We start from the raw sequence: 24,113 nt of genomic DNA, 5'->3' as shown, positions 1-24,113 counted from the left end.
AGCCAGAGTGACTATCCAAAGATCGTCGAGTGTCGTATCATTCAAAGTGTGTGTGTGTGTGTATGTGTTCTATTAGGTGTGAATCACAGAGAGGCTTTGGCGGCAGCTACCTGAAACAAGAGGAAAACCACCGCCATGTACTTCCCTCTGTCTTTTCTACAAGCTGATCAGAGAAGTACAACTCCCTGGAATGACACCGTGATAAAGTCGTATTTTGCGATTTCTTTTTTGTTTCCCGGTCAAGTGGCCTTTAAAGGTCTGTCTATTCTACATGGTAATGTTATTGGATACTATGCCTTCCTCTTCAAACACATGTTGAGGAATCACCATCTTGAACTCTCGTTTTCTTGAATCTCAAGGCACATACACAGTGCTGCTCACACTGTCTCAATTTCAGTAAGGAACACATAACAATGGCCACAGTTTTGCATTGACAAAACATCATTTTGATATGAGACACTCATTAAAAGGGGAGAGCGATTCGAACACAAGGCAGTTTAGAATAACAACTTGTGAAACTGATATTCTAATCAGATATAACATTGAACAGATAAAAAAAAGTTGCAATAAATATTAGGTCAAATCCATTTGACATTAAAACAAGTTGTAAAACATTATTCTGGAACTTAAACATTGGGCTTAATTTATTTTTTGGACATACAGTCTGATCACCTGAACCCTTACAAGCCTAACTACCTGTATGAGTGCTAAGTGGTGAGTGTAATTGGTGAAAATGTTACAGAAGCGTTTGGATGAACACAATGATTTTTTTCTTCTCTCTTTCTGGCATCTCACAGTGCTCCTGTAACACGCGACAGAGTTCTGGTAGTACACCGTGTATGTACAATGAAAAAGTTAAATCAATCCTGCAAGCTACAGCTTTAAATGTGTACAAAATGTCAATATGAAAACATACAAAAATTAAGTTACATCGATACATCATTTATATGCAGTGATGAGCCCAAAAGGTTAATAAGGATAAAATACTGATGCAAAAACACACACCCCGAGAAACAACAAATGCAACTAATGTTCATCATCAGCAATACAGTAGTTACAATGACACTCCAAATATGAACACAAAACACAAAAATCAAAACCACTTCTATTTCAGATAATTAGGGACCTATACAAAAATAGCAACGCTAGGTTTAAACTCAGAGAAATCACCTAATTTCACAGCTATCGAAGTGGCAATCATCATATAGCAGCTTATCTATGATACATTCAAGAAAGAAATGATACGACTTATTAATTGCCCAATAAGCTAGACAAAACCTCGGCCGTTTTTAAATACAATTTTTTTGTTTGTTTTAATTTAACCCCATTCTACAACTACAGTATAACTGAGGTCTATGCAAACAGAATAGCTACCTTGCTCAGGAAATTAATTACAGTCTTTGGTGCTGCACAAGCAACTTCATTTGAAAATAGACAAAAAAACACACATAACTAGTAAAATTAACAGAAAAATGCACACACAGCATATATATATATATGTATATATATATACACATATACATATACATATATATGTATATGTACATATATATATATATAGACTGGTGGTACCACCAAATATATTTATATATATGTATATATCCTCCCTGACGGAATGTATAAAATAAGCCGTTGACACCGATAAGCCTTAAGCCTTTAACAAATGGTATAATGTAAAGGGAAAAAGTTAAATTTGTCACACATGCATAAATGAGAGAATTGCACACAATTAACTCACACCTTATCAAGCATCTGTACTAAATAGTCTAGCTCTATAATATATGTCCATATATGTGTGTATATTGAATACTGCATGGTTTGCTCAGGCTTAGAATATTCCATACCGTGAATTAATTTGCATTTTTTCCTTACCTAATCAAAGCCATGCCCACCACACTTCTAAACATCTAAGAAACAAAGTGAAAACACTCAAAATGAAAATACAAAGACGAGAAAAAAAAAACCAACGACTATTTAGATTGTATTGCAGTTTCATCAAACAGTACAAATACTGTTAGTAATAAGAGTTTCACTAAATAGAAAGTGATTATCAAATATTAAGCAATACTCAGTACTTGCACTTTGTACACTAGTTCATTCGGGAAGGGAGAAACCAAAAAAAGGAAAAAAAAAAACATTTTTAATGAAACAGCAAGCATTCGCAACAGCAAAGCATGCTGTTCTTCTTGAGAGAACAGAAAAGTAACTCACTACACGCTGAAATATACACTGACTCCAAAAGATAAGCACCGCTATCCGCAATACATCACATCCATGCACGCTATGCATGGACATATACATGTGCATATACAGTATATACTCACACATAGGATGCATCGACTGATTGGAACTTCAAGTGCTGCAGTCCAGTACATTAATATTCATGTATATAGTCATATATAAGTAGTAACATTAACAACCTCAAATATGTAAGGCACTATGGCTGGGGACAGTTATACAATGCAGCGAGTCTTGTGACACACACAATAAGAGCAACGTCTATGTATCTTTCCGTTTACATTTTTGCTCATGCAAGACCACATGCAGCGTGAGGAACAACCCTATTTAAATCGGTTAATTGACTTGACATTGCTAACACCAAAAGACACCGAAAAGGTACAAATACTTCAAACGCAGTACAACATACACTGTGGACAACATGTGCATCTGTCAATCTAGAGCTAGAGACTGGGATGGCTTTACAAATATGGATGTGTCTTGCACATGTAAGAAGGCAATATAGAAAAATAGCTGGGATCAGGGGTGCAAAGTCTAACTATTCAACACCACCCCAATTATTTACCTGTTTTGAGGAGTATTCGTAGAAGATCCAATGCAAAGATATATCAAATGTGCAAAACACATTAAGTGTGAGTTTAATTACTCATTCATTCTTTCATTCAATCATTCATACATTATTTACTTCTTAATTTTTGCCCAAATCATCTCCGCCATTGAAACTTTTTTTTTAAAGCTTGTAGTTCAATTACACCCAAGTCTACATTATTCAAAAAATAGCTTGCTTTCTCTGTGGTTGTGCCATGGTTTTTGGAAATGAAAACCATGTTGCTTGTGGTTTAAGATAGTATTCGCCCTGCTCACTTAGCCCTCAGGTGGTGTTAAGGGTACCTGGACACCGTTGCTCAGATGTAGGGGTACTGGTTTATTTTAGTGGGGCTGAGAGGGAAACTGGCGTAGGCGGGCGAGGCAATGTAGGAATGCGGGGGAAAGAGGGGCTTGAATTGCCCCTGTGGGTGCAAGGTGGGGGAGGGCAGCAGCCTGGGGTTGATGCCCACTGTGACCTGATGTACGATGCCTGCCGGGTGGGAGATGCTGTAGGTGGGCTGGAGGACGGGGCGTGAGGCCCCAGGGGAGGCCAGGAGGTGAGCCACGGGTGCAGCTGTGACCAGAGGACCAGAAGGGGGGTAGGAGAGTAAGGTGGGCTGGGAGTGTGGGTGTCCCCCAAGATGGGGATGGGGGCCCGTAGAGTGGTTTGGACTGCTGTGGGACAGGGTGAATGTGTGCCCATGCATGGTGGGAGGGATATAGGCCTGTGGTCTCCGGTGGGCAAAGTTGCCATTCCATTCCTGGTGGCAGGAACCGAAATGTTGGACCTGAAGGAGAGAAAAACAATATATGGCTCATCAGTTTTCATCAGTACAGAGTTTGTCTTTCTGAGCCACTAGTTGATGCTGTTTCCATGTTTTCACATGAAAGCCATTACCAGCATCACGACACGCACCTCATCTTTGTTTGTGTGTAAACATTAAAATATTCATGTAATACTCTTCATTCTATCTTTACTAAAGTATGTAAGAATTATTATAGTAAAATGCCATCACCCTTTGAACATACATACCCCACCAACTGTGAGTAATTTTGAGCATAGCTGGTAGATTTGTTAGTTGCAAAAGCTACTGTGGCAGATGAATTAAGTTCCATTTATAGTGTGAAGTGTGGTCTTGGCTGTTGCTCTGCTATGAGAAGGCGACATTTGCAATTCAAATGTTGTGCTCTTTATCACCTAAATGCACACAGTGTAGTCACAATCACTTTAGTCACTTCAGAAATTTGATTTTCTGGTACAATCTGCCAAATTCTTTACTGATTCACTTTACAAAAAGGGAAAGAAGCCAGCCACAATGACTTAATGTTATAAAATGGGACTTTCTACCCCCATACATTGCAAATTGTATTCCATCACAATCACTGGTAGAATCACTTCAGCCAGTAACTAAAACTGAGTTTTGTGTTGGTAGGAAGAGTAATTTTATCCCTGCAACCTGTCATATTTTCTGCCTGATAATGAACCCTAAAGTCTCCAATGTAGCCGATAACCCTCAATGACTTGTTTACATGCTGTGTTTACTGTGTGTTTAGTGTGATTGTGCAATACATGATGTATGACACTGCAAGTGCCCACCTGCCCAAAGCCTATAGGCTGTTGTTGCTGGGGCTGGAATGCAGGGGTGATCTTCTGCGGCCGGTTGAGGAGGGGAGTGGAGTGGTGATGTTGTCGCCCAGGAATGCCTCGCCCTTTGGACTGGCATGAAGACTCTAAGACTGCGCAAGGAGAGAGGAAAGATGCATGTTAATGTCTGTGACAATTTGGTTCACGGATATCAATTTCACAACGTAAATGAAAAGTAGAAAAAAAGGATGAAACCAGCGACTTCAGCTGTGTTTGATCAGTTCCAAATCTTTAAACATAACTGTCCTCCGAATATGATCTAGATGGTTATAAATAGACATGTTTGGGGGATCTGAGAGGAATTTGTAACTAAGCTTGTTCATAGAGCTTATAGTGGGGTCAGACGCTCAGTTATAAATATACCTGGTACCACTAGAATAGCAAGCTGTGCCCTTTTATGTGGGGCTTTGGTTGCGGGTTTGAGGGTTGGGGAGGGAGATACCGTTGACGTGAAAGGCGATATCACTCAATGACTGATATGATTTTCAGCTAACCCTCCACTTCAAAAGACCTACAAAAAGGGGACTATTTTACAAACAATGTCCCTTTGACCACGGCTGTTATAAAACCTACAATTGGCATGTGAAATTCCATTTTAAAACCTGAAAGAAACATTCATCAAACATTTGTTTCTGACAGCCAGAAAAAATGTTCCAGCCAGAGTTCTCTGGTTGACATTCATGTTTTGAATATTTGTTTCAGGACATAAAACACACAGTTACACATGTCTTATGTAGCTTTATGAATTGCACATCCAAATAAATACAGATGGCTCTCAGAGTCAGTCTGAGGCCAGAGTGAGGACAGCAAACAAATCTGCTCCAAAGATCAGAGCAGATACATCAGGACAGGTCACTTTTAATCACCTGTGTGAACCTTTGTGGCCTACTAAGACAGCGTAATCCCAGGCTATGTGACCTGTAGGGCAGACAGCAGCAGTGATGACTGGATCTTTGAGCAAGCATGACCTACTCTTGCACTTCTGAGCAGATAACACCGTCAAAAGTGTACTCCAGACATAACAACTAGGTGTGCAGAAGAAAACTTGTCCTCACAACAATACTTTAGGTTTAGAGAGAATCTTGGTTTAATACTCTACTGGCCACTTTCATGTCCAGCAGTTTTAAACTATATTACAACAAAGCAGGGATTTCACTAAACATGCTTGATACCTAATATAATACATAATTAGGTTAAACAAAAATTAACATACTGTTCGATCCTCTATGTGTGCCCAGTTTTACCTGTGTTGCCATGTGTTTCACTGATGGCATGGTTGTTATTGTTGTTCTGCACCCTCATTGGCGGCACCACAACAGTGCGCACTGTTGGCTTGCTGGGCTCGGTCTCCGGGGCGACGCATGCTACACGTGGCTCGCAGTTCTGGTTGCCGTTTGCGATGTAGCGTTGCTCTGTGAAGCAACTGTTGCTGTGGCCAGAGGCGTCTGAGGCAGGTGAGCTATCCACTGTGTCACAACCACTCTCCTGTTCATCGTCTGACATACTGCAAGAGGGCAACCGATGAGGAAGGATGTTAGGTGTCGTTGTTGTTGCAGCAGCTGATGCCAACCGAGCAAAACATTTATGTGAGCTTCGTTTGAATCTTAAGCATACCTGTTGGGGTGTTTGCAGGGTGATGTGCTGGACTGGGCTGAGGCTGAAGAGCTGGTGCTGAGCGTGCTGTCTGGGCTGCTGAGGGAACAAACTCTCTCCATACTGACAGTGCTCTGACACGCCTCACAATCTGCACTACCCTTACACCTGTGTGCAGAGAGAGCCACATAAAAACGAGCCCAGAGGACACAAATACTTTACAATACAGCTAGAAATATTGTTAGAAGGACCCTGATGGTTTGTACTCACTCCCCCATCGAGTGTCTTTGCGCGCTGTCTTCCTCGTCACTGCTTATACTGATGACGCTAACAGTCGGGCTGGCTAGGTCAGAGATCACCATGGCCTGCCGCTGCTCTTGTGAAACTGAAAGCTCACAGTCTGGCTGCACTTTACAGCAGTTCTCATCATCCTCCTCTACCTGCTCTGTTCCTTGCTCTTCTCCAACAGCATGCCCTTCTTCTGGGCATCTGGCTTCCTCCTCCTCTACCTCCTCCACATTCTTTGCTGTATCGGCCATCTTTGGGGACTGGCATGCTAAATTTTGGATGTTTGTGTTTTGGGAAAAGTTGCTGCCCCTGCGGAAGAAAAATACCCTACATTAAACAAGGGAAAACACCTTATATTACAAGTCTGTGTGTTTGTTTATGTCCATGAAGCACATAAAGCAAAACCCAAGCATTATACCTGTTTCCACAAGGCTTAGCTCTCTTGTTGGCAGCTGGCTGCGGCCACACCACATGTGCAATGCCTATGTTGATTGGCTGGTGGGTGGACATGGTCATTTGGTTGGTTAAGAATGGCTGAGGGTGGGCAATCATGGAGCTGTAATGGTTACCATGGGTACGCACTTTCCTGCATTAAGAAAAAAGAACATTGCAAATTGAGCCAAAAGCCTTTAGCACCATTACTGACTAAACGGTCTCAGTCACTGGTCCCAGAGGACACGTATGACTCATCGATCATTAATATTCTGGGGAGCAAGCTGTATCAGAGCAGTACAGCCGTTCCCAAGGGTGTGCATAGCAACTAAAGATTATAATGCACTACTAGTAAACATTATATGTTACACTTTAAATTAAAACTATAAATGCATATATCATTGAAGGATACAAATAATGCATCAAAAAATGTGTGCTTGTAACACCTGAAACAGGCTAACAAACTACTTACCCCCAGTCGCCCAATCTCTGTGAGCCTGCCACAGTGTCAGACGCCAAAGTGGTTGGTGGTGGGGGCACTGATGTCACCTGCTGCCAAGTGGGCACCAAGATCTGCTGAGCTCGGTTCGACCAGGCCTGTTAAAGTGCAGAGACATAAGGATGTCATATCTATTCATTTTCGCTCTCTCCAGAGGAACAGGCATATCATTTCATTCACATACACAAGCATATTAGAGTGTTTTGTTTTTTAATCAGTTGGCGTCAGTTGTCATTTTTCCTGTGGATGCTACCCCCTTACCTGTGTAATGACTCCGGGTCTGATTTGTATGGGCTGGATTGGGGGTGCTTGCGTGACCAGGGGCACAGACGCCTCCATTCGAACAGAATAGCCTGCTGGTTTAGCTGTGTTGGTGGGTATACCTGTGGAGATAAGAGGACAGGAAGACATTTGAATACAACTTGAACCACCAGAGTAAATAACAAACAAATGAAACACAAATTCACAGACAAGATAAAATAAATATAAAGATTTACACATCCTACCTTGAATGGTTGGGGGACATAAGATGAGTGCCTGCTGAAATGAATCGTTGCATCCAAACTGGCCATTTCCAGTCTGCAATGGTATGCCAGGATGCATAACTGAGGGGGCAGATGGGGCTAACCCCTAAAAAAGAAAACAAGATTTCACTTAACTTTTCCTCAGTATGACATGATCAACAATAGCACCTAAGAGCCAGTAGATGGCGACATTTCTGACAAGTACAGTCTGTATTTCTGCCACACAGAGCCCAGGAGCCTGTCTCATGCTAAGAGATTAGACATGGATTGGTGAATTAACTTTAGATATAACCTAAGTGTCACTCACCTGTGGAAGATCACCATGATAACCTATAAGGCATGGCTGATCTGCTTAAGAGGAAGTGAAGTTAAGGGCACAGTACAAAAGGTTATTCAAGGCCCACATGCTAAATCATCTCTTTGGAAAAACTGAGTCACCATTCCTACTATATCTAGGTTTTATAATGTTAAGTTTTTAAATCTAGATAAGTAAAAGAGTGTCTAACAATGTTGAAGTTACTCTTTGAGACAGGCCCCAGGGATAAACAATGAACAGTTGAGCATGTGCCTCTGCTTCACTACTCACGCTGCTCTCATGCCTAGTTATAATCACATTTATTGAATAACGAGAACTAGGCCTATATTGTTCTGCTGCAGCTACTGCATGTAGTCCAGCCCCCACACATGATAGTAAACACAAAGCAGCCTTTCAGGGTATAATGCTAAAAAGTCACAACATTTTCCTGTAAAGTTATCCTGGACTGAAAAGAGTTTTAACTATATTAGTCCACAAAAACAAAAATTATGGCTGACCTCTTTTGGTGCAAGGCTTGATATACTTTCATTAGATTTCAAAACTGAATAGGAATTACATGGCCTCCACATATCAGCCTCACAGCTGCACTGGTGAAACACATATGTAGTCTGTTTTGCATTGTGTAAGAAAGGTTTTGCATTATAGATCTAATGCCAAAAAAAGGTCAGCTCCTTTTTTCTCCTCGGCAACACTGTTGCCATGACCTCAGCATCATGACATGATTTTGTTGCCATGACAGCAGAGCTGAGACGCAATAAGATGGGCATACACGGAGGCAATAAAGGCAAGAAAATTGTCAACATGATCAGTCTTCACAGGAGCGGAAGAACAGAATAACACGTTGCATGTCAGTAACCTTCACCATCTGAGATCATCCAGACACTAAGATATCCTGATATTTTTTTACATTTCCAGTTCAGGAAACAAGAAAATACATATGTGGCCATTATAAAAACCTGTCTTCTTGTTTATTGATTGGTTTTCAAATGTTTTAATTTCCTGATCTAATTATATAACTGTGTGAAAGTGTAATTTAAAAAAAACCTGCACATTGATGAAAATAACAGATCATGACTTAAACACATCCTGAATCACTTACTTGTGTGTGGACACCAGATATCTTACTGAAGGGGTGGTTCACTGAAGCACCAGTGGTTGTGGTAACAGGTCTGACGAAAGGGCCTTTATTCCTGTTGACCGCCTCATACGCACTGGGGCGAGTCCAGCAAACATCCATGATGTGGAAACATGACTTCACACTAAAGGCAGTGGAGTGACACAGAAAGGTCAGGATATGTAGGGAGTTTGAACTGAAAACATGTCTGCAGAAGTGAGGGGCAAAGCAGACTCACTGGTTGCTGTGGGGAAAGTCGAGCAGGTGTTGCATTGTCACAAAGGGGTGGCTGAGAGCTTCAGCAGGGGCAATCCTCTCCTCTGCATCAATCAATAACATTTTCTTCAGCAGGCCCACAAACTCCCGGCGGTCTGCCTTCTCCGCTATCAAGTCACCACCTTCCAGATTCATTACCAAGTTCACCTGAAATGTACACAGTTACCATTAAAACTACAACATATGTCTAACTGTTCATAACAACATCAAATCCAATAGCATCCCATTAAAAGTACAAAGCACACATTACACTTTGTGCATGCATGATCACATTATTATTATAATATGATTCATATTTACTAAGAATGACAAACAATTACTAATCAACATGAATTTGCAAGAATTTCCTTTGACTTAGAAAGTACAGAGGTGAAGAAGCATTTAAAGATACCTGGGAATTTCCATGTGGTCTGTTTTCAGAGAATGACAAGTGAAACCTGAACCGTCATCTCTTAATTTACATTTAGTGTTTAACTGAAAGGGAGCTAAAACTAGAAGCGCTCTGTCTCTTTCTCAGTAATAAGACGTGTTTTCTTTATTCTGCTCATGCAGCTGTAGTTGTGCGTTTCCTCTGGTTATGACCTAGTAGCCTACATTCTTTGAACATTTGATGTTGAACTTCCTGCTAAGAACTTTGTGGCAAAAACAGCTAACATACGTGCACTATGTCATCCAAACAGCTGAAGATGTACTTCCTTGCTTCCTTTGATTTCATCCCCGTCTCTGTCTCATGCTCATCTGTTGACTAAAAAGAGAGAAAAAAGGTTTAGTGAGAATTGCCATGCTCAAATCATGTTTGACTGTGTAGTACATGCCGATACATGGTATGTGTAACAATGTGACCAATAGAATGTAATTTTTTTCTTTAACTAGATCTCTGATAAGATTTTATCTGGAAAAAGGTTAATCCTTCAGTGCTTGTTTCAGTTCAGGAAAAAGAATCATCAGTGTCGTTTTTTCTAACAAACTGCAGTCTTTGTTTGCCCAGAGCTAAGAAGATTTGTTGATTGATTTATAGCTGGCCTATGATTTTCACTAGTAGGGATTTTAAGGAAAGCAAAATAAGGGTAGATTTTTGTTGTTTTAAATAAGTGAATGACAGGAAATTTGGTATTCCTTTCATTTGCGTAAATACTCCTCACCTTTAGTCTCCATGCTGCGTAAGGTGAGTCAGACTCTCTGCAAAAGAACCGTCCTGTCTTTGTCCCCGCATTCAATAAATGTTCCCCAGGCAAACCTTGTGTCTGAGAAATGTAGCGAATCTGTTGACAGTTGGAGGAAAGAGGGAGGAAGAGACATTAAAAAAATTGACCAAAGATGACAAGTATTACCATTATCAAATTACCATTTGATAGGAAAGTATCAGATGTATCTTTATTCTGTCATAGCAATAATGATTAGTATTAATAATAATTTTTGACTGTTTCTCACTTTGTCCATCAAATCCAAAACCAACACATTCCCTCAGCACTTTATTCACACTCTTTTATGTACTTAAGATCATTTATGAGATCTATGACTCTGACATCACTCTGTAAGCCCCTCAGGTTTAAAGTGACTGTATGTGGATTGTACTCATAGTGGGGAACAGCTGCAGACCTTGAAGATGACACATTCCTGAGAAATGGCTAAACCCAAATACTCCTGGGCTGATCTGTAACTTGTGTTCATGATCTCTGAAAGATGTCAGGGAAAACTCTGCACATAAACTCTGATAACAAGGTTTCTGTGCTCTCAATGCCAAATGTTTTGCTGGGTAATGGTGCCTGTCAGTCAGATGATGTGGGCCAAGTGTGTCTCACACAAAGGTTTATGAGAGAAGATCAGTGAGAAGCCTAGCTGACGTCAATCACACCCAAGTATTAAGGACAACAACCATTAGAGATTCAGCGCTGCTAAGAAGCAAAGAGAGAGCAAACAGATACACACTGTGAGAATGCTAAGTAGGGGTGTGCCATGTGATATTTTTCACAATAACACCAGTAACAATATTAATGTGATAAAATATTGTTATATCCAAATATTCACAGTATTGTGACTTATTCCCAACATGAAGAAGTGCAGCAACAATACACATGACTGAAAGTGAATGTGATGTTGCTGTTTGGCTCTGGAGAAGTTTCGAAAATAGAACAACTTCTGTAGTGTGGAAGTGATTTGATAACATGAACCTTCAGAGACAACGACCAACATAGTCTGTCATCTAGTAAATACACTGACTGTGTCGCATCAGGAGGACCTGACTCAGCTCGGGTGACAATGATTGATCGATCCTGACATTGTACATTCACAGTGTGGTGCTTTAGAGTTTTAACAAGTCTAAACTGTGCAATCATTCACAGACAGGAGGGTATGTGGGAAAAGAAAGTCACCACTGCAGGTTGAACAACAGGCTAGAGTCACTTTAGTAATCATCAGAAAACACACATTTTATGCAATACAGTCTGTACCGAGTTGAAGCTAGTTTTAAGTCCAATATTGAGCTGACTAACATTACAGCAGGTCCATTTTCATTAATGACTCCTGTCCAGACAGTTATTTTAAAGGAGAGCAAAGAGCCACAGCTGTGCTTCTGTCTGCCACTCATAGCCATTCTGTGAGTACGCCATTAATCAGACAGACTGAAAATAGGAGCTGGCTATAAACATCTGACCACACCCTGTGAAATTACATTGTTAAAATTATAGTTGAATCAAGGCAATATCACCCACCCCTAGTGGTGAGGATCATGTAGAAAATGTTGGGCATTTTCAGATGTAGTGTAAAAATACTGCATCCCAAAGCAATGTCCCCACTCCTTAACTTAATGTGTATGTCCTATCAGTAGCTACAACAAATATCTGCTTCAAAATGAAAAAGAGAGTTACACATTGCATTAGAGGAAAGGGAGAGACAGAAAATGTCAAATTCCTAAAAGATTAACATCTAAAAGAGTGGAGCAAGGACACAATGCTATTGATGAAAAGCTTCCAAAACCAGACCCAGCTGATATAATCTATTTTTGTACAACTACTGTGCCAACAGTTTCATAAGTGCAGTACAGATCTAATCTGTGTCATCTATAGGTATAGTAGAGTATAGTAACAGCAGCAATTTAGACCAGAGATGCCAATGCACAAAGTCTACAGGCAAGGGAAGTAACAGCATCTGCACATTTTGACTGTTGTGCCACCTGCATTATTGTAGGAAGTGTCAGCTGTGTACTACAGACTATTTAATCTGACAATCTACATGTCAGGCCTCAGTTCTCTGTATCAGATTAAAGACTTGCAAAAGGCACATAGTTCTGGACAGAAATTAGGGCTGGCAGTGTGATGCAGCCAAGGAGAGGCTACAGCGAGTTTTGCCCTGCCTTCGAGTGTGTCCATTCAAATTGGTATATTAACACTTTAGACCTTTATGTCAGATAATATCTTGTAGGGGCTAGCTGGTTTCAAGCATACTGAACCCATACCTGTCAGAACTAAATGTGAAACCCAGATTATAGATGTTGAGAGAAAACCTTTGGTGTTTCAGAGCCACAACTGGAACTGTATTTCTATTTGAGTATTTAGTATACACTGGCGCTTACAATGACGCGTTGACACTCATTGCCTGTCGGTGGCACAAGTGTAAAAACTGTAGATGTTATTTCTTTCTTTACATGTATGAGGCAACATCAACATGTCTACATTTGCAAGTCCAAACCGGTGCAGTCAATTCATTCCTTTTGTTATAGTTGGCACAGTTGGCATTTGCCAATGACCAAACAGCTCCATATTTTAGGGAATCTACAAACTTTGCCCAAACAACAGTGAGTGTGTCACTGTGCCAGTTACACCAAAAGCTTCATATCAGAAAAGTACATTACAGACACTGGGAATGGTTTTGTTGGAGGTATTTAATGTGTTGAGCATGTGTGTGTGATGGTGGAGATCCTTTCATCTCAAGGAACACTTACATCCAACACAACACTTTCACTATTGATTTTGTTTAGTTTTGGAATGTCTCAGCCCATCAGTCCAATACATGCTGATTCATGCCAACTAAAATCTTTATCTCATTTTGTCTCTCATACCATGGTAGCATTCATAATGTAGCCAGACATTACTGGCACGGTCAATTCCAATAAACTTTCTAAAAGTACCCCGACTAAATTTCCTTCCTTTCACGTCCATAATGTATCTTCACTATAGTCCAGCAACATGACGTAAACAGCAACAGACATAAAAAGACAACACAGCCAGTGTGTGGGTGGGAAAATTCTTGTGACGGGAAAACCCTTATTTTTCCTGGAAGGCGTGCCTCTGCAGAGATCTCACAACCCAGTGAGATCACTGGTGCAAAGCTACGGCTTCACAAAACAACTATCTAGCAAGCCTGGGCCTGCTGCAGAGCTGATAGGAAGCACAGACAGCCTTTACTTTATGACAGTCCAGATAACAATAAAATATGCTTTTCAGTGCCATTCCTCACTGCAACAAAGAAAAGTGCATCTCAGCTCAGAAATATGTCCCCACACCCTCCTACATACCCATCATACAAAGATTCTCTTCCACATTTATGACATTGGGGTACATTGTGTACCAGCTTATAGGCAGTAAATTCCCTCTCGAACTTAGACGCTACTAACTTCCACTAACCTCAATCCTTTCTGCTGCCACTGACACTGACTACATCCTCTTATTCTTACTGCTCCTTCAGGCTGCCAGTAGGGCCAAAAGGGGGAAAAAGCCAAGCCTGTGTTACACTGGTCTCTGCAATTACATACAGTGACTCCTGTGGCTTTACCACTAAGAGAGTGTCTGAGAGAATGGAGAAAATAAGGGGTATAGAGAAATACAGAATACAACAACAGATAGAAATATGGAGTATGGATTAACTTCTAAGACTTCAGCGCCTTGACTAATTATAGCCATTCATAATGAGACGCTGGCTGGCTGGTTTTCCACATCAAATGGGTGAGCAGCCCCCCACTGCACTAGTGAAATAAAAAGGTGGTGTGACTGGGGGATGAGGTAAGGAGAGAGGAGAGCAAGAAGGGAGGGGAAGTCGGAGTTATAAATACAATATGCTGTGTGAGATGGAAAAAGACCCCATGAAGAAAGATAAGAAGAAAGGGGTAGCAGTGGCTCAGTCAGCTCCAACCAGATCACCCTGTGGCCCCTAGTTGACACATCACACCAGCAGTCAGCTGTCTAGCTGTTTACTGACATAAAGCCAGTTGGCCGATTATAAAAATGTACAAGCTTCCTATTTTTAAGTTCTGTTATATGTTCTATAATATGTGCATGAGCATAACAATGCCTAAAAATAAGATTCTGAGTTTATGTTCTTGCTGCCATTTCACTGAAATGACTTAAAATAATGATGGTGTAATGATAATCTAATCTATACATTTTTAGTGTGCAATGCATATATGTACGTATAGTGCTTCATCTCATTGTGAGAGTAACAAGAGAGAGAAAAGCACAAGAAAACTAAATAATAGAAGGTTTTCTCATTGGTTCCGTGCCGATGCAGGGACTGCTTTTCCCTTTTACCGGAAAATTTCATGACCAAATGGAGAATCTTGCATACCAGTGGGCAGGCTTGGCTTTCCTACATAGGGCTGGGGTTACTGTTACTGCATCAGTCACAGAACAGCTCCCGTCCCATCAGTGTATTGTGTTGTGTTTTTGACTACTGAAAGGAAGTGGTAACACTGCTAATAAGTGAGAGTTTAATCATATCAAGAAAAGAAGAAATTATGGATTTCTACTTAGCCATGCAAGTCTTCATTAATGGCAACTGTTAGCATGGGGAAGCTTGCCCTGTCTCTTCTAGTGAATCTACAATTAAATGTTCTTATCAATTTCATAATTTGTTTTTGCTTCCGATTTGTACAACACAGCACAATAATTTTGTTATGATATTAAGCAACTTAGTAAGTCTCTTTGAGCTCTCAGTTCATTCCTTTTGACTTACAGGCACATTAAAAACGTCATTTTGTTGGATATTCATTCAAATTTAAAATAAAGTTTAGGAGGGGAACAGATAATCTGATGATTACTGAGGTGAGAGCTACTTGTTGAATTGCTATTACATTTACATGAAGAGGTGGATGTTTTATAAAAAGGGGCTTATTTCTCAAAAGGCATGGGATCTTCCATTATGTACTTCCCATTTACCACACAACCATTCTGCTAAAACAGGCCAGGGTGGTTAAGTCCAGACATCCTGATCTTAACATTTACTGTTGGTATTCTGATCGGCAGGAAATAACAGAAAGCAACATGACAAATGCAAGATCCAACAAGTTGAAATTTTTAAAAAAAGAACTCTTTTGCTTTCTGTCCAGGGATTATTCACACCCTCTACCACTGTATGAACTCAATTTCGGTCTTCATTTACACACAGTAGGTCTGATCTCTATCTGATAAACACATTCCACAGGTGTCTTCTCACATGTTATCCTGCTGATTCTTTCATTCTCTCTAACACTTCTTATCTATGCCAGCTTTATCCTATCCACCCTCATAAGCCCATCTGAGCCTTCCCATCAGCTCCAAGCAGCCCCTTACTAAACTGAGGAGGCTCCCCCCAAATATCTGTAAAGCAGCTTTGGGACATGCTGACTGGCTCTTGCAAAAACAGATTCATCATATTTAGACCAGTGCTGCTGTGCTCAAGTCAAATCTCTTTCTGAGGTGTTGAGTGATCTCTCCTGTCTCGGTACTGGCGAGAGCTGAAAATGATGCAAGGCCATAAAAATACTTTGGTATGAGCACAGTCTGCCGAGGGGCCGATTGCTGTGATGTGGGGTGCTGCATGGGACAGTGCAAGATCTGATCTGAATGAGACTCCGTTGGCAGGCTTTGAGTAGATAGGGCTCCGGGGCAGGGAAAGCCGCTCAACATAAGCCCAGATCAGTCCAGTCTCAGGAAGACGCTGCCAGGGGTCCACTGGGAGGGGCAGGCATCCAACAGCTCCTTATAGATAAGCCATGGATCACAAGAATATGCGTTTCTACTCACTCTCACAGACACCGGCTGATACAATCCTCAGAGCAGGTACAAAATCAAGGAACCAACTTGGCACTCCAATTTGTTACTGTAAGATACTTGAGCCTTCTGCCTCTTTCTTCACTCACACAATCAGTCACCATGTTTCTTTCTGCATGCGATCAAGCAGAACGGTTTTTCTTCCCCTAAACCTCAAAAGTTTTCTCTCCCTCCTATCCAGACCTTCCTCTTACAGAATATCCCTTCAGTACCCTTAAGATGGCATTAAGCTTAGCTCTTACACAGATTAAAACAACAGATTTTTCCAAATGTCTATCACACATCCAACAGATGTCAATAGCGGGAACTATGTCTGAGTTAGTAACCTGAAAGTAGGTATGTGATGGAAAACTGGACTGAATGCAAACTCATAAACAAAACACACTAAACTCACTACTCTGTGGGCGGTCTTGATTGGAAGGAGTTTGTTGTAAAGTATGATGCAAAAAAGAGACAGATAGAGTAGAGATCAGGAAAAGAAATGGTTGGGTGGAAACAGAGGGTGTACCGCTGGCCAGACAGACACATAGGCAGAGATTTAGGATGGCTGAGAGGGAAAATAGGGGGCTGATCTGTGAGTAAAACTTAAATTGAGGGAAGCCCAAGAGAAACCATGAGAGTGAGTCATAGAAATTGAAAGTAGAAGTAGGAGGAGATGCTGGAATGAGTTGCAGGAAAAAATGACAGGAGGCACAAAGATAGAGAAAACAGAGAGGAAGACACTCCCTCCTGAAGTGTAAGGAGAGAGCAAGTGGCAGCTAAAAAGTGGGCGGTGAGAAACTGGTTGTTTACCTGGTCGTACTCCAGGGCCCCAGGGTAGAGTGGCCATCCCAGAAAAAGTTCAGCTATCACACAGCCTAGGGACCACATGTCTATGGCTTCACAAAACGGCAATCCCAAAATAATCTCTGGAGCCCTGTGGAACATACAAAAAAACATGTTTAGAACAAGTTTAAAGCGCAAAACAACATTCACGTGGAAAGAACATCTCACACAATAATGTTAAAATAAATATGTTTTCATTCCATATTTACAAAATCACCACTATACACTCAACATTTCTTTGGAAAACAGATTACAGTTGCTACTACTACCACTACTACTACTAAAAAAAACACGTTTGTATGTTGTAGGGCTCAAATTGTTCAGATTTAACGGCAACATTTATATTAATACATATTATTAGAAGCTATACAGTCAAGTGCACAAACTGCAATTTAGAACAATTTTTTCCCTCAATTTCACAACTGCTTTTTGGCTTTTCAGTCAGGTTCTGTCAGGCATGTTTGCATGGTACATGTGTAAAGGTGCCAAGTGACTTGGAAGTCGGTGGTATGAGTGCACTTGAGTAGCCGAGCGTCAGCGGGCTGAGCCAGTGGGTTAGCAGGTCAGCCAGGCTCGGATCAAAGCTTTAACGGGCTGTTGTATCTCCTCCAGGTTGATGGGAAATAAGAAGCACAGTCACTACTTCTCCACATACGTGCTGCCTCAGTGTTACTGCAACTCCATGATAGCACTATAAAATCACATCACAGGAGTAGCTGGTGGTGACGCAGGCCTGTCAACACCAATATAGGTAAGACACACTGACAACTAGCAAGAAGTCAGTGTTTAGGACACACCACAAAGCCTATAAACTATGACACTGATAGCATGAAGTAGCCTGAGCTCTTTTAGACGTGGCCCTTAAGCTCAAAATAAAGACACAATGAGTAAATCTAGCACACAGAAAGTAAAGACCTATTAGACAAGTCAAGACGCTGCCTTTGAAGAATGTCTTGAGAGTGACAATCAGACCAGGGAAGAAAAATAATCATCCTGTTAACTGGCTGAAATGATGAGTGATGTAAAGACTTTTCCACTCTTTACATCATTAATATTATACAGCAACTGGGCTGGGGGATAGATCAACATTACTGTTGTTGTGTATCAATATAAATATATTGAGATAATGTTGTGATAGTTATTGCAATAGTAATTATTTCCTTATTGCTTTTCTTGATGTCAGCAATGCTCAGTATAATTCAACACTAAAATTATGTTTGAGAGGACCCAAGTAATATTAGGTGATATCATTTCACTTCCACTGAGCATATGCACGAGATACACTATACATCAAACAAACTATTTAACAGCAGGAGAGAACCCACAGGACTGAAATAATCTATAGAAAGGCCAGGGGTGGGATTTAAAGAGAAGTGACAGCCTAAGCTTATTGGTCAAGGAAGCTGCTTTCATAATGACTGCATCTAAAGAGATCAGATGACTACCTGATATCTTTGGAGCCACATGGCCTTGAACAGTGTGGGACAGCAGCTACATGTGGATAGCAACAGCAAACCTAAGACCTGCTAAAATAAGTTTTAGACAATTTTAACACATGGCCAAAACAAATGCACGCAGCAGCTGGTACAGTGGGAAACATAGCAGCAGAAAATCAACCAGGCAGATATGCCAACCATTTCAGTCTCACAGGCATGTCCTATTTATAAGAAACAAGTTTTCCCTTGAGGAGTGAGAAGAGGGAAGCCACATATCAACACACCCCAGCATTCATTGGGACACACGGCTAATAAAGGAATCCACAGTAAAGCTGATCAGTATAACTTGAGCAGCACTACAAGTCATCATTTGGTTGGTCCATTACTTAGAAGCTGCCCTGTAACCAAAAACTGTCTAGCCCGGCCCCCCCAGGCAGAAGCCAATCAGCACATCCAACAATAGCAACGTGTCCTTTTCAACTCTTGAGTATGATACCCTGTCTGCTCATTCAACGTAAGAGTGTCTACACAGGCCTCAATAGTCCATCACTTTTTCTTAAGGTTAAAATGAGCCTACTAACAAGGGACACTAGACACAAAAAAAACATTATTATGGCCTTCTCAGGGTTCCAGTATTCATATCCATGTGACATACAATATGCAAGTGTGATGGGGGCTGAATAAGCAGTATACCATTTCACCTGTTCAAGCATATGAAACATCCTCTAGATGTTTTAAAAATCTTAGAGTCTGAAAGAAATGCAGTAAGCAAAATAATGATGCCCATAAAAGCAGGTAGCTTAGGTAGTCACAGATATTTTTTATTGTTCTGTCAGGTTCCACTGAAAGATGATGCAAAGTGCTTGTGGGTGCACAGAAGACAGCTGAACAGTGTTATTTTCTTTGTAAGCTTTTGTTCTTACCTTTCCCTGCTTAATGTGCAACATGTAAAAATCACTGAGTGAAAAGAGAGCCAAACAGAAGACAGCAGGTCTCTCTCCTTTGGTTTGGGGGGGATGAGTGGATGTTGCCATGGTTGCACAGCTCTGTCCTAATCAACGCAACTCAAGCTTCACCGCCCTCCTGTGAAACCAAATCTATTTTCCATCCTGAGGATATGACGTACAAGCTGAGGGGCCACTGAATGCTAAAGGAGCAGAAGCCCCGTGACTGCTCTGTGCCACGTGTTAGAGTCCCAAAGGAATCAGACAGGTACATGAAACAAAGATCAACAATGCCATGGGCTGGTTCACTGCCTTTTGCGTTGTGCATGCTGGTAAAAGGTTCCACCTTTGTGTGCAGGCAGCACTTAACAGAAAGAAAAAAACAACGACTCACCAGCCACTTCATTATGTACACCTGTGCAATTTACAGTGATCCAATACACCTCTGCTATAAATTCTACTTTTACAAAACCTATACATTTTCAGTTTTTGTTGACATTGTCAGAAAGGTGATAATTCTACTTTATGTTTATTATTGAGGTTGTAGAGAGTGGTTGTGTGCTGGAGTGTATTATATTGAACTGTGTTTCTGATATTTTGTCCACTCCACTAACTTACATGAGGGGGTAAAATATTAGGAACACTTCTCAGATTACTGTACGTTGTATCCTTAAAATCGATGGAACATGATGAACATATTAGCTTACTTTGAAATTGAACCTGCACATGCTAATCATCAGATCTATTATGGGCTTCTCTCTGACATTCATGATATTTAAGATATAAACATACATAAATAACCTTTGTATAGTTTAACCATCTATTTAATGCACTCAATCCGCTTTCATACTTTTACAGTGCAGCAATCAACAAATGATGAATGCTTTTCCTTCGTAAAAAGGACTCATATCCAGACAGTTGACTGATAGTAATGCACTGCTCAAAGGTCGAAAATGAACAGCTATGGTGGAGACATGAGTTGTATACGATATCAGTGTTCAAAGGTTTCCAGCCTCATGCGTTAGTGGTGAGATACACTTTTAGAGGCAGCAGAGGAGAAAAAAGATCTTCAAAGAGTGCAAACTTTTGCACCTGCTAGCAGTGCTTTGAGACCCTCTTTTCAAAAACCCCCCAGTTCACAGCTGTTCTCTAGAGTTTCAACGTCTTTATCAGTGTATCATGGTATTTTAGAGAGGCTCCTTAGTTGGATATAGTCAAGACAATTAATATGGTTTCAATGATTTCTTTTATAGATTTAGGCAGACACAAAGCAGCATGTATGGTTTGATTGGGGTCCGACAGAAAAAGACTTAATTGAGAATAATAAACACTGCATAGGCTACTGCATTGTGTCTAATGGAAACCATCACTAACAAACCCTGATGCACAATGCTGACTACAGCAGTAACAGTAGGCCCAGCACAGGCTCACCACTGTGCCAAGTATAACCCGCCCACACTGCAGGTATGATGTTCAGCAACAATCACAAGATAAAACCCAAACAGGCAGATCAACAGTAAAATGTGGTTGCCATTTTTATAGCTCCCTTGTGGATAGGCCTACACCAATGAAATCATGTCTTTCCCTGGTCACTAAGTGAAACAGCATGCTCCTTCACCTCAAAAAGCTGCCTCCATTCTTCCACCCACCTCTTCTTTTCCTCCCTCTATGTTTGTCTGTCTCTCCTCCACAAAAAGGCTGAGGCACAAGGCAATGTTATGTTAGTTGAACCAACACAAGCACGATGCACAGTTGGATTCCAAAACATACAGGGCACGTGTGCGCCAAATTGTTCACCTAAAGGTTTGGAAGAAGTTCTTCTTGTGAACATCTACCACTCTAATGTCTTGTGAAAGGTTAGAGCATGGACCAACATTTAAACACATTTCTCTACTTCAGGTTGTACTTTTTATATATTTGTTATTTAAAATTCAACTATCAATATTTATTAATTTTTTTAGTTATGCTTCTGTTGAATTCTATAGTGTCACCAGCTGCTTTTGAAGAAATGACTAATGATTATACTGGTGTCTGGCTTCCAAACTAACATTTCATAAAACATGTAAATAGGATGCACACTGATCCATCCTCACCTCTCATAACCAGACAACACAGCAACAAACACAAACCGAGATGTTTTGTAGATGCAACTGTTCAATTCACAGCTGAAGCCACCCAGCCTACTGGAGTCACAATAGTCCTGTAAACTGCAGCAGGTTTGCATATAGTGTATAATCACAGTTAAATAGTATGTCATGACATAAAACAAGCTTATGTAACCAGCTACCATCTACCTTAACTATGAGTAACCTTTTTTGCATACACCTCTAACCTAACTCTAAATTTATACTCTATTCTGCACATAGATGGGACAGATAGACATATTTTCCTTTGACTGTTGGTAAGAGAAAACAGGCATATTTCCAAAATGTCACTGTTCCTTGGATATGCAGGTCTTGTGAACATTATTTTGTCAGATTTATTTTTATCTCACTTACTGAAATTAAAAACCTGTGCAGACACATGAGTCTTATTCTTTGCAAGACTGGCCATGACAGAGTCGAGAAATTATCTCCATCTCTATTTCTTATTCATGGCCATTATCTCACACTCCAGAAATAGTTCTCTGATCCTCCATGATCTGTCCTCACTGGGAGGAATGAAGTGCAAAGTGGAACCCAACTAGCTAACACAGAGAGCATCAAATAAGGGTGGCTACACATTGGGAGGGGGGGTCATTGTCATTGCATGCTTACACAGGCCTTTCGGTAAGCTTGTTCTGTTAAATTAAACTCATTTTGGCTACACTGCACTTGGCATAAGCTTAGCCAAAAAGGCAAACTGACAACACGGTGACTCCATGATGGAAGAATGGAGGCTTACTGCACGTCTCTTCCAGGAACACCCTCAGAGCTTTCTGCATAATTCAGAGGAACACAGAGGCACTGTAGCAAAGGGGGAGGTAGCACTTGCACCCCTGACCCTAGCCCTTAGATTAAGGATATGAGGCTTTGGACACGTTTTACAGATGTAAACCACTCAATGAGCTGACATGGAGCCAGTGTTAAAGAAAACTTGTTTTTTTCTCAGGTTCACCGGGCTTCTTTTCCACTGTTTTTCTGTTTGAATCGAAATATTTTCAATTCAGTTGTAATCACTGCATCTGCACATCTATACAGTAATTACCAGTCAGATGTCATAAATGCTTTGGGCAAACTATATGCACCTACTCTAACAACTAAGGCAGACAATCTCTGTTAACCCTTATATTCACCAGAATACAAACCAGTCTTGGCCTTGATAACAAGGCCTTTGCTTGTAGTTGCCAAAATCATGGCCTTACACATGAAGGATGCCATTTTCAAGGTAACATTTCTAAAGTGCTCCTTGAACATTTCACCCCAAAGCCATTAATTTTATGAAAACAACCATGACTAACAAAGTTTCTGGAACTCAAAGTTAATCTTTGACTATAAAGCACTTTTTGCCATTTTCATTTCCTCTGTCATTATGTGTAAAATGACTGTTAAGCTACCAATTCAGACAGGCACGCCAGAAGCGCAAGTATTTATTATGAAGTAGTAATAACACAGCACACTATGCTATGGAGCTCCCTGTTATGGTTTGAAGGTCTTAAGTTTGCACACATTTAAGCCAGGATGCTCTTTTATACAATTTAAAAAAAATCTTCCTCAACTATTATCTGGTAAATGTAGCAAGCTGTTGTTACTCACACGAATAATAACATGATATTGTATTCAAAGTTATGTGAACATTTGCATAACACTAAAGGGTGACAAGGCATGTGACATCGACTGTATTAGAAACAAAGAGTTGGATTGAGGTGACCAAATATGAGCCTGCAGCATGTGAGCACAAGTTTGGGATATTTTAGTAAACTTTAAAAGGGTTGTTTCCTTTTCATATACAAGTAGTGAAGCAAATGGAATGAAAATCAGTAGGGATACTCATTCAATATAGCATCAAAGTAACCTAAAAAGTAAATGTTAATTTCATGTTAATAAAGTACAAGACGCTGCCAAAAAAACAGTATCAGGAGAATTAGTCTCAATGCATAATCTAGGTGGTTGCTAACTGACAAGCGAATGTAAGCTACTTTGGCCATATACAGTAATACCTGGAAACACTCATTACCCTCTAACCCAGGCAAGTAAACACTTCATAAAACAGGAAATGCAGTCTGTTCATAGGTTCCTACATACACAACACCTTGTTTAAGACTGATTGAGGGCTTACTTGCTCATTCTGTAAAAATGCCAGGGAAATGTTAATCCAGTAGTACAGGAGTGGATGGGAAAATAAACCACATCTTAAGGTTTACATATACTGGCCCACAGTGAACGATCTGGAGT

General features: G+C 40.6%; 1 protein-coding gene across 1 annotated transcript in view; it reads right to left on the bottom strand.

The window, feature by feature from the left end:
- Positions 1-1,654: 1,654 nt before the first annotated feature.
- Positions 1,655-24,113, bottom strand: part of hipk3b (homeodomain interacting protein kinase 3b) — a 39,262-nt gene continuing 16,803 nt past the window's right edge. Inside the window, exons 3-16 of the mRNA XM_053339165.1 lie at positions 17,328-17,451; positions 10,656-10,775; positions 10,172-10,258; positions 9,476-9,660; positions 9,223-9,382; positions 7,790-7,913; positions 7,545-7,666; positions 7,257-7,381; positions 6,771-6,938; positions 6,335-6,661; positions 6,086-6,232; positions 5,716-5,975; positions 4,424-4,563; positions 1,655-3,614 (exon numbers count right to left, since the gene is read on the bottom strand). Of these exons, the coding sequence (XP_053195140.1) occupies positions 3,144-3,614; positions 4,424-4,563; positions 5,716-5,975; positions 6,086-6,232; positions 6,335-6,661; positions 6,771-6,938; positions 7,257-7,381; positions 7,545-7,666; positions 7,790-7,913; positions 9,223-9,382; positions 9,476-9,660; positions 10,172-10,258; positions 10,656-10,775; positions 17,328-17,451 (2,560 nt within the window). The 3' untranslated portion in view covers positions 1,655-3,143. The remainder of the gene's footprint in view (positions 3,615-4,423; positions 4,564-5,715; positions 5,976-6,085; positions 6,233-6,334; positions 6,662-6,770; positions 6,939-7,256; positions 7,382-7,544; positions 7,667-7,789; positions 7,914-9,222; positions 9,383-9,475; positions 9,661-10,171; positions 10,259-10,655; positions 10,776-17,327; positions 17,452-24,113) is intronic.

Source organism: Scomber japonicus, chromosome 1 (genome assembly GCF_027409825.1).
Source record: "Scomber japonicus isolate fScoJap1 chromosome 1, fScoJap1.pri, whole genome shotgun sequence".
Classification (NCBI taxonomy): Eukaryota; Metazoa; Chordata; class Actinopteri; order Scombriformes; family Scombridae; genus Scomber; species Scomber japonicus.
Note: the sequence above shows the minus strand (reverse complement) of the source record. Positions and strands in the feature narration are given on the sequence as shown.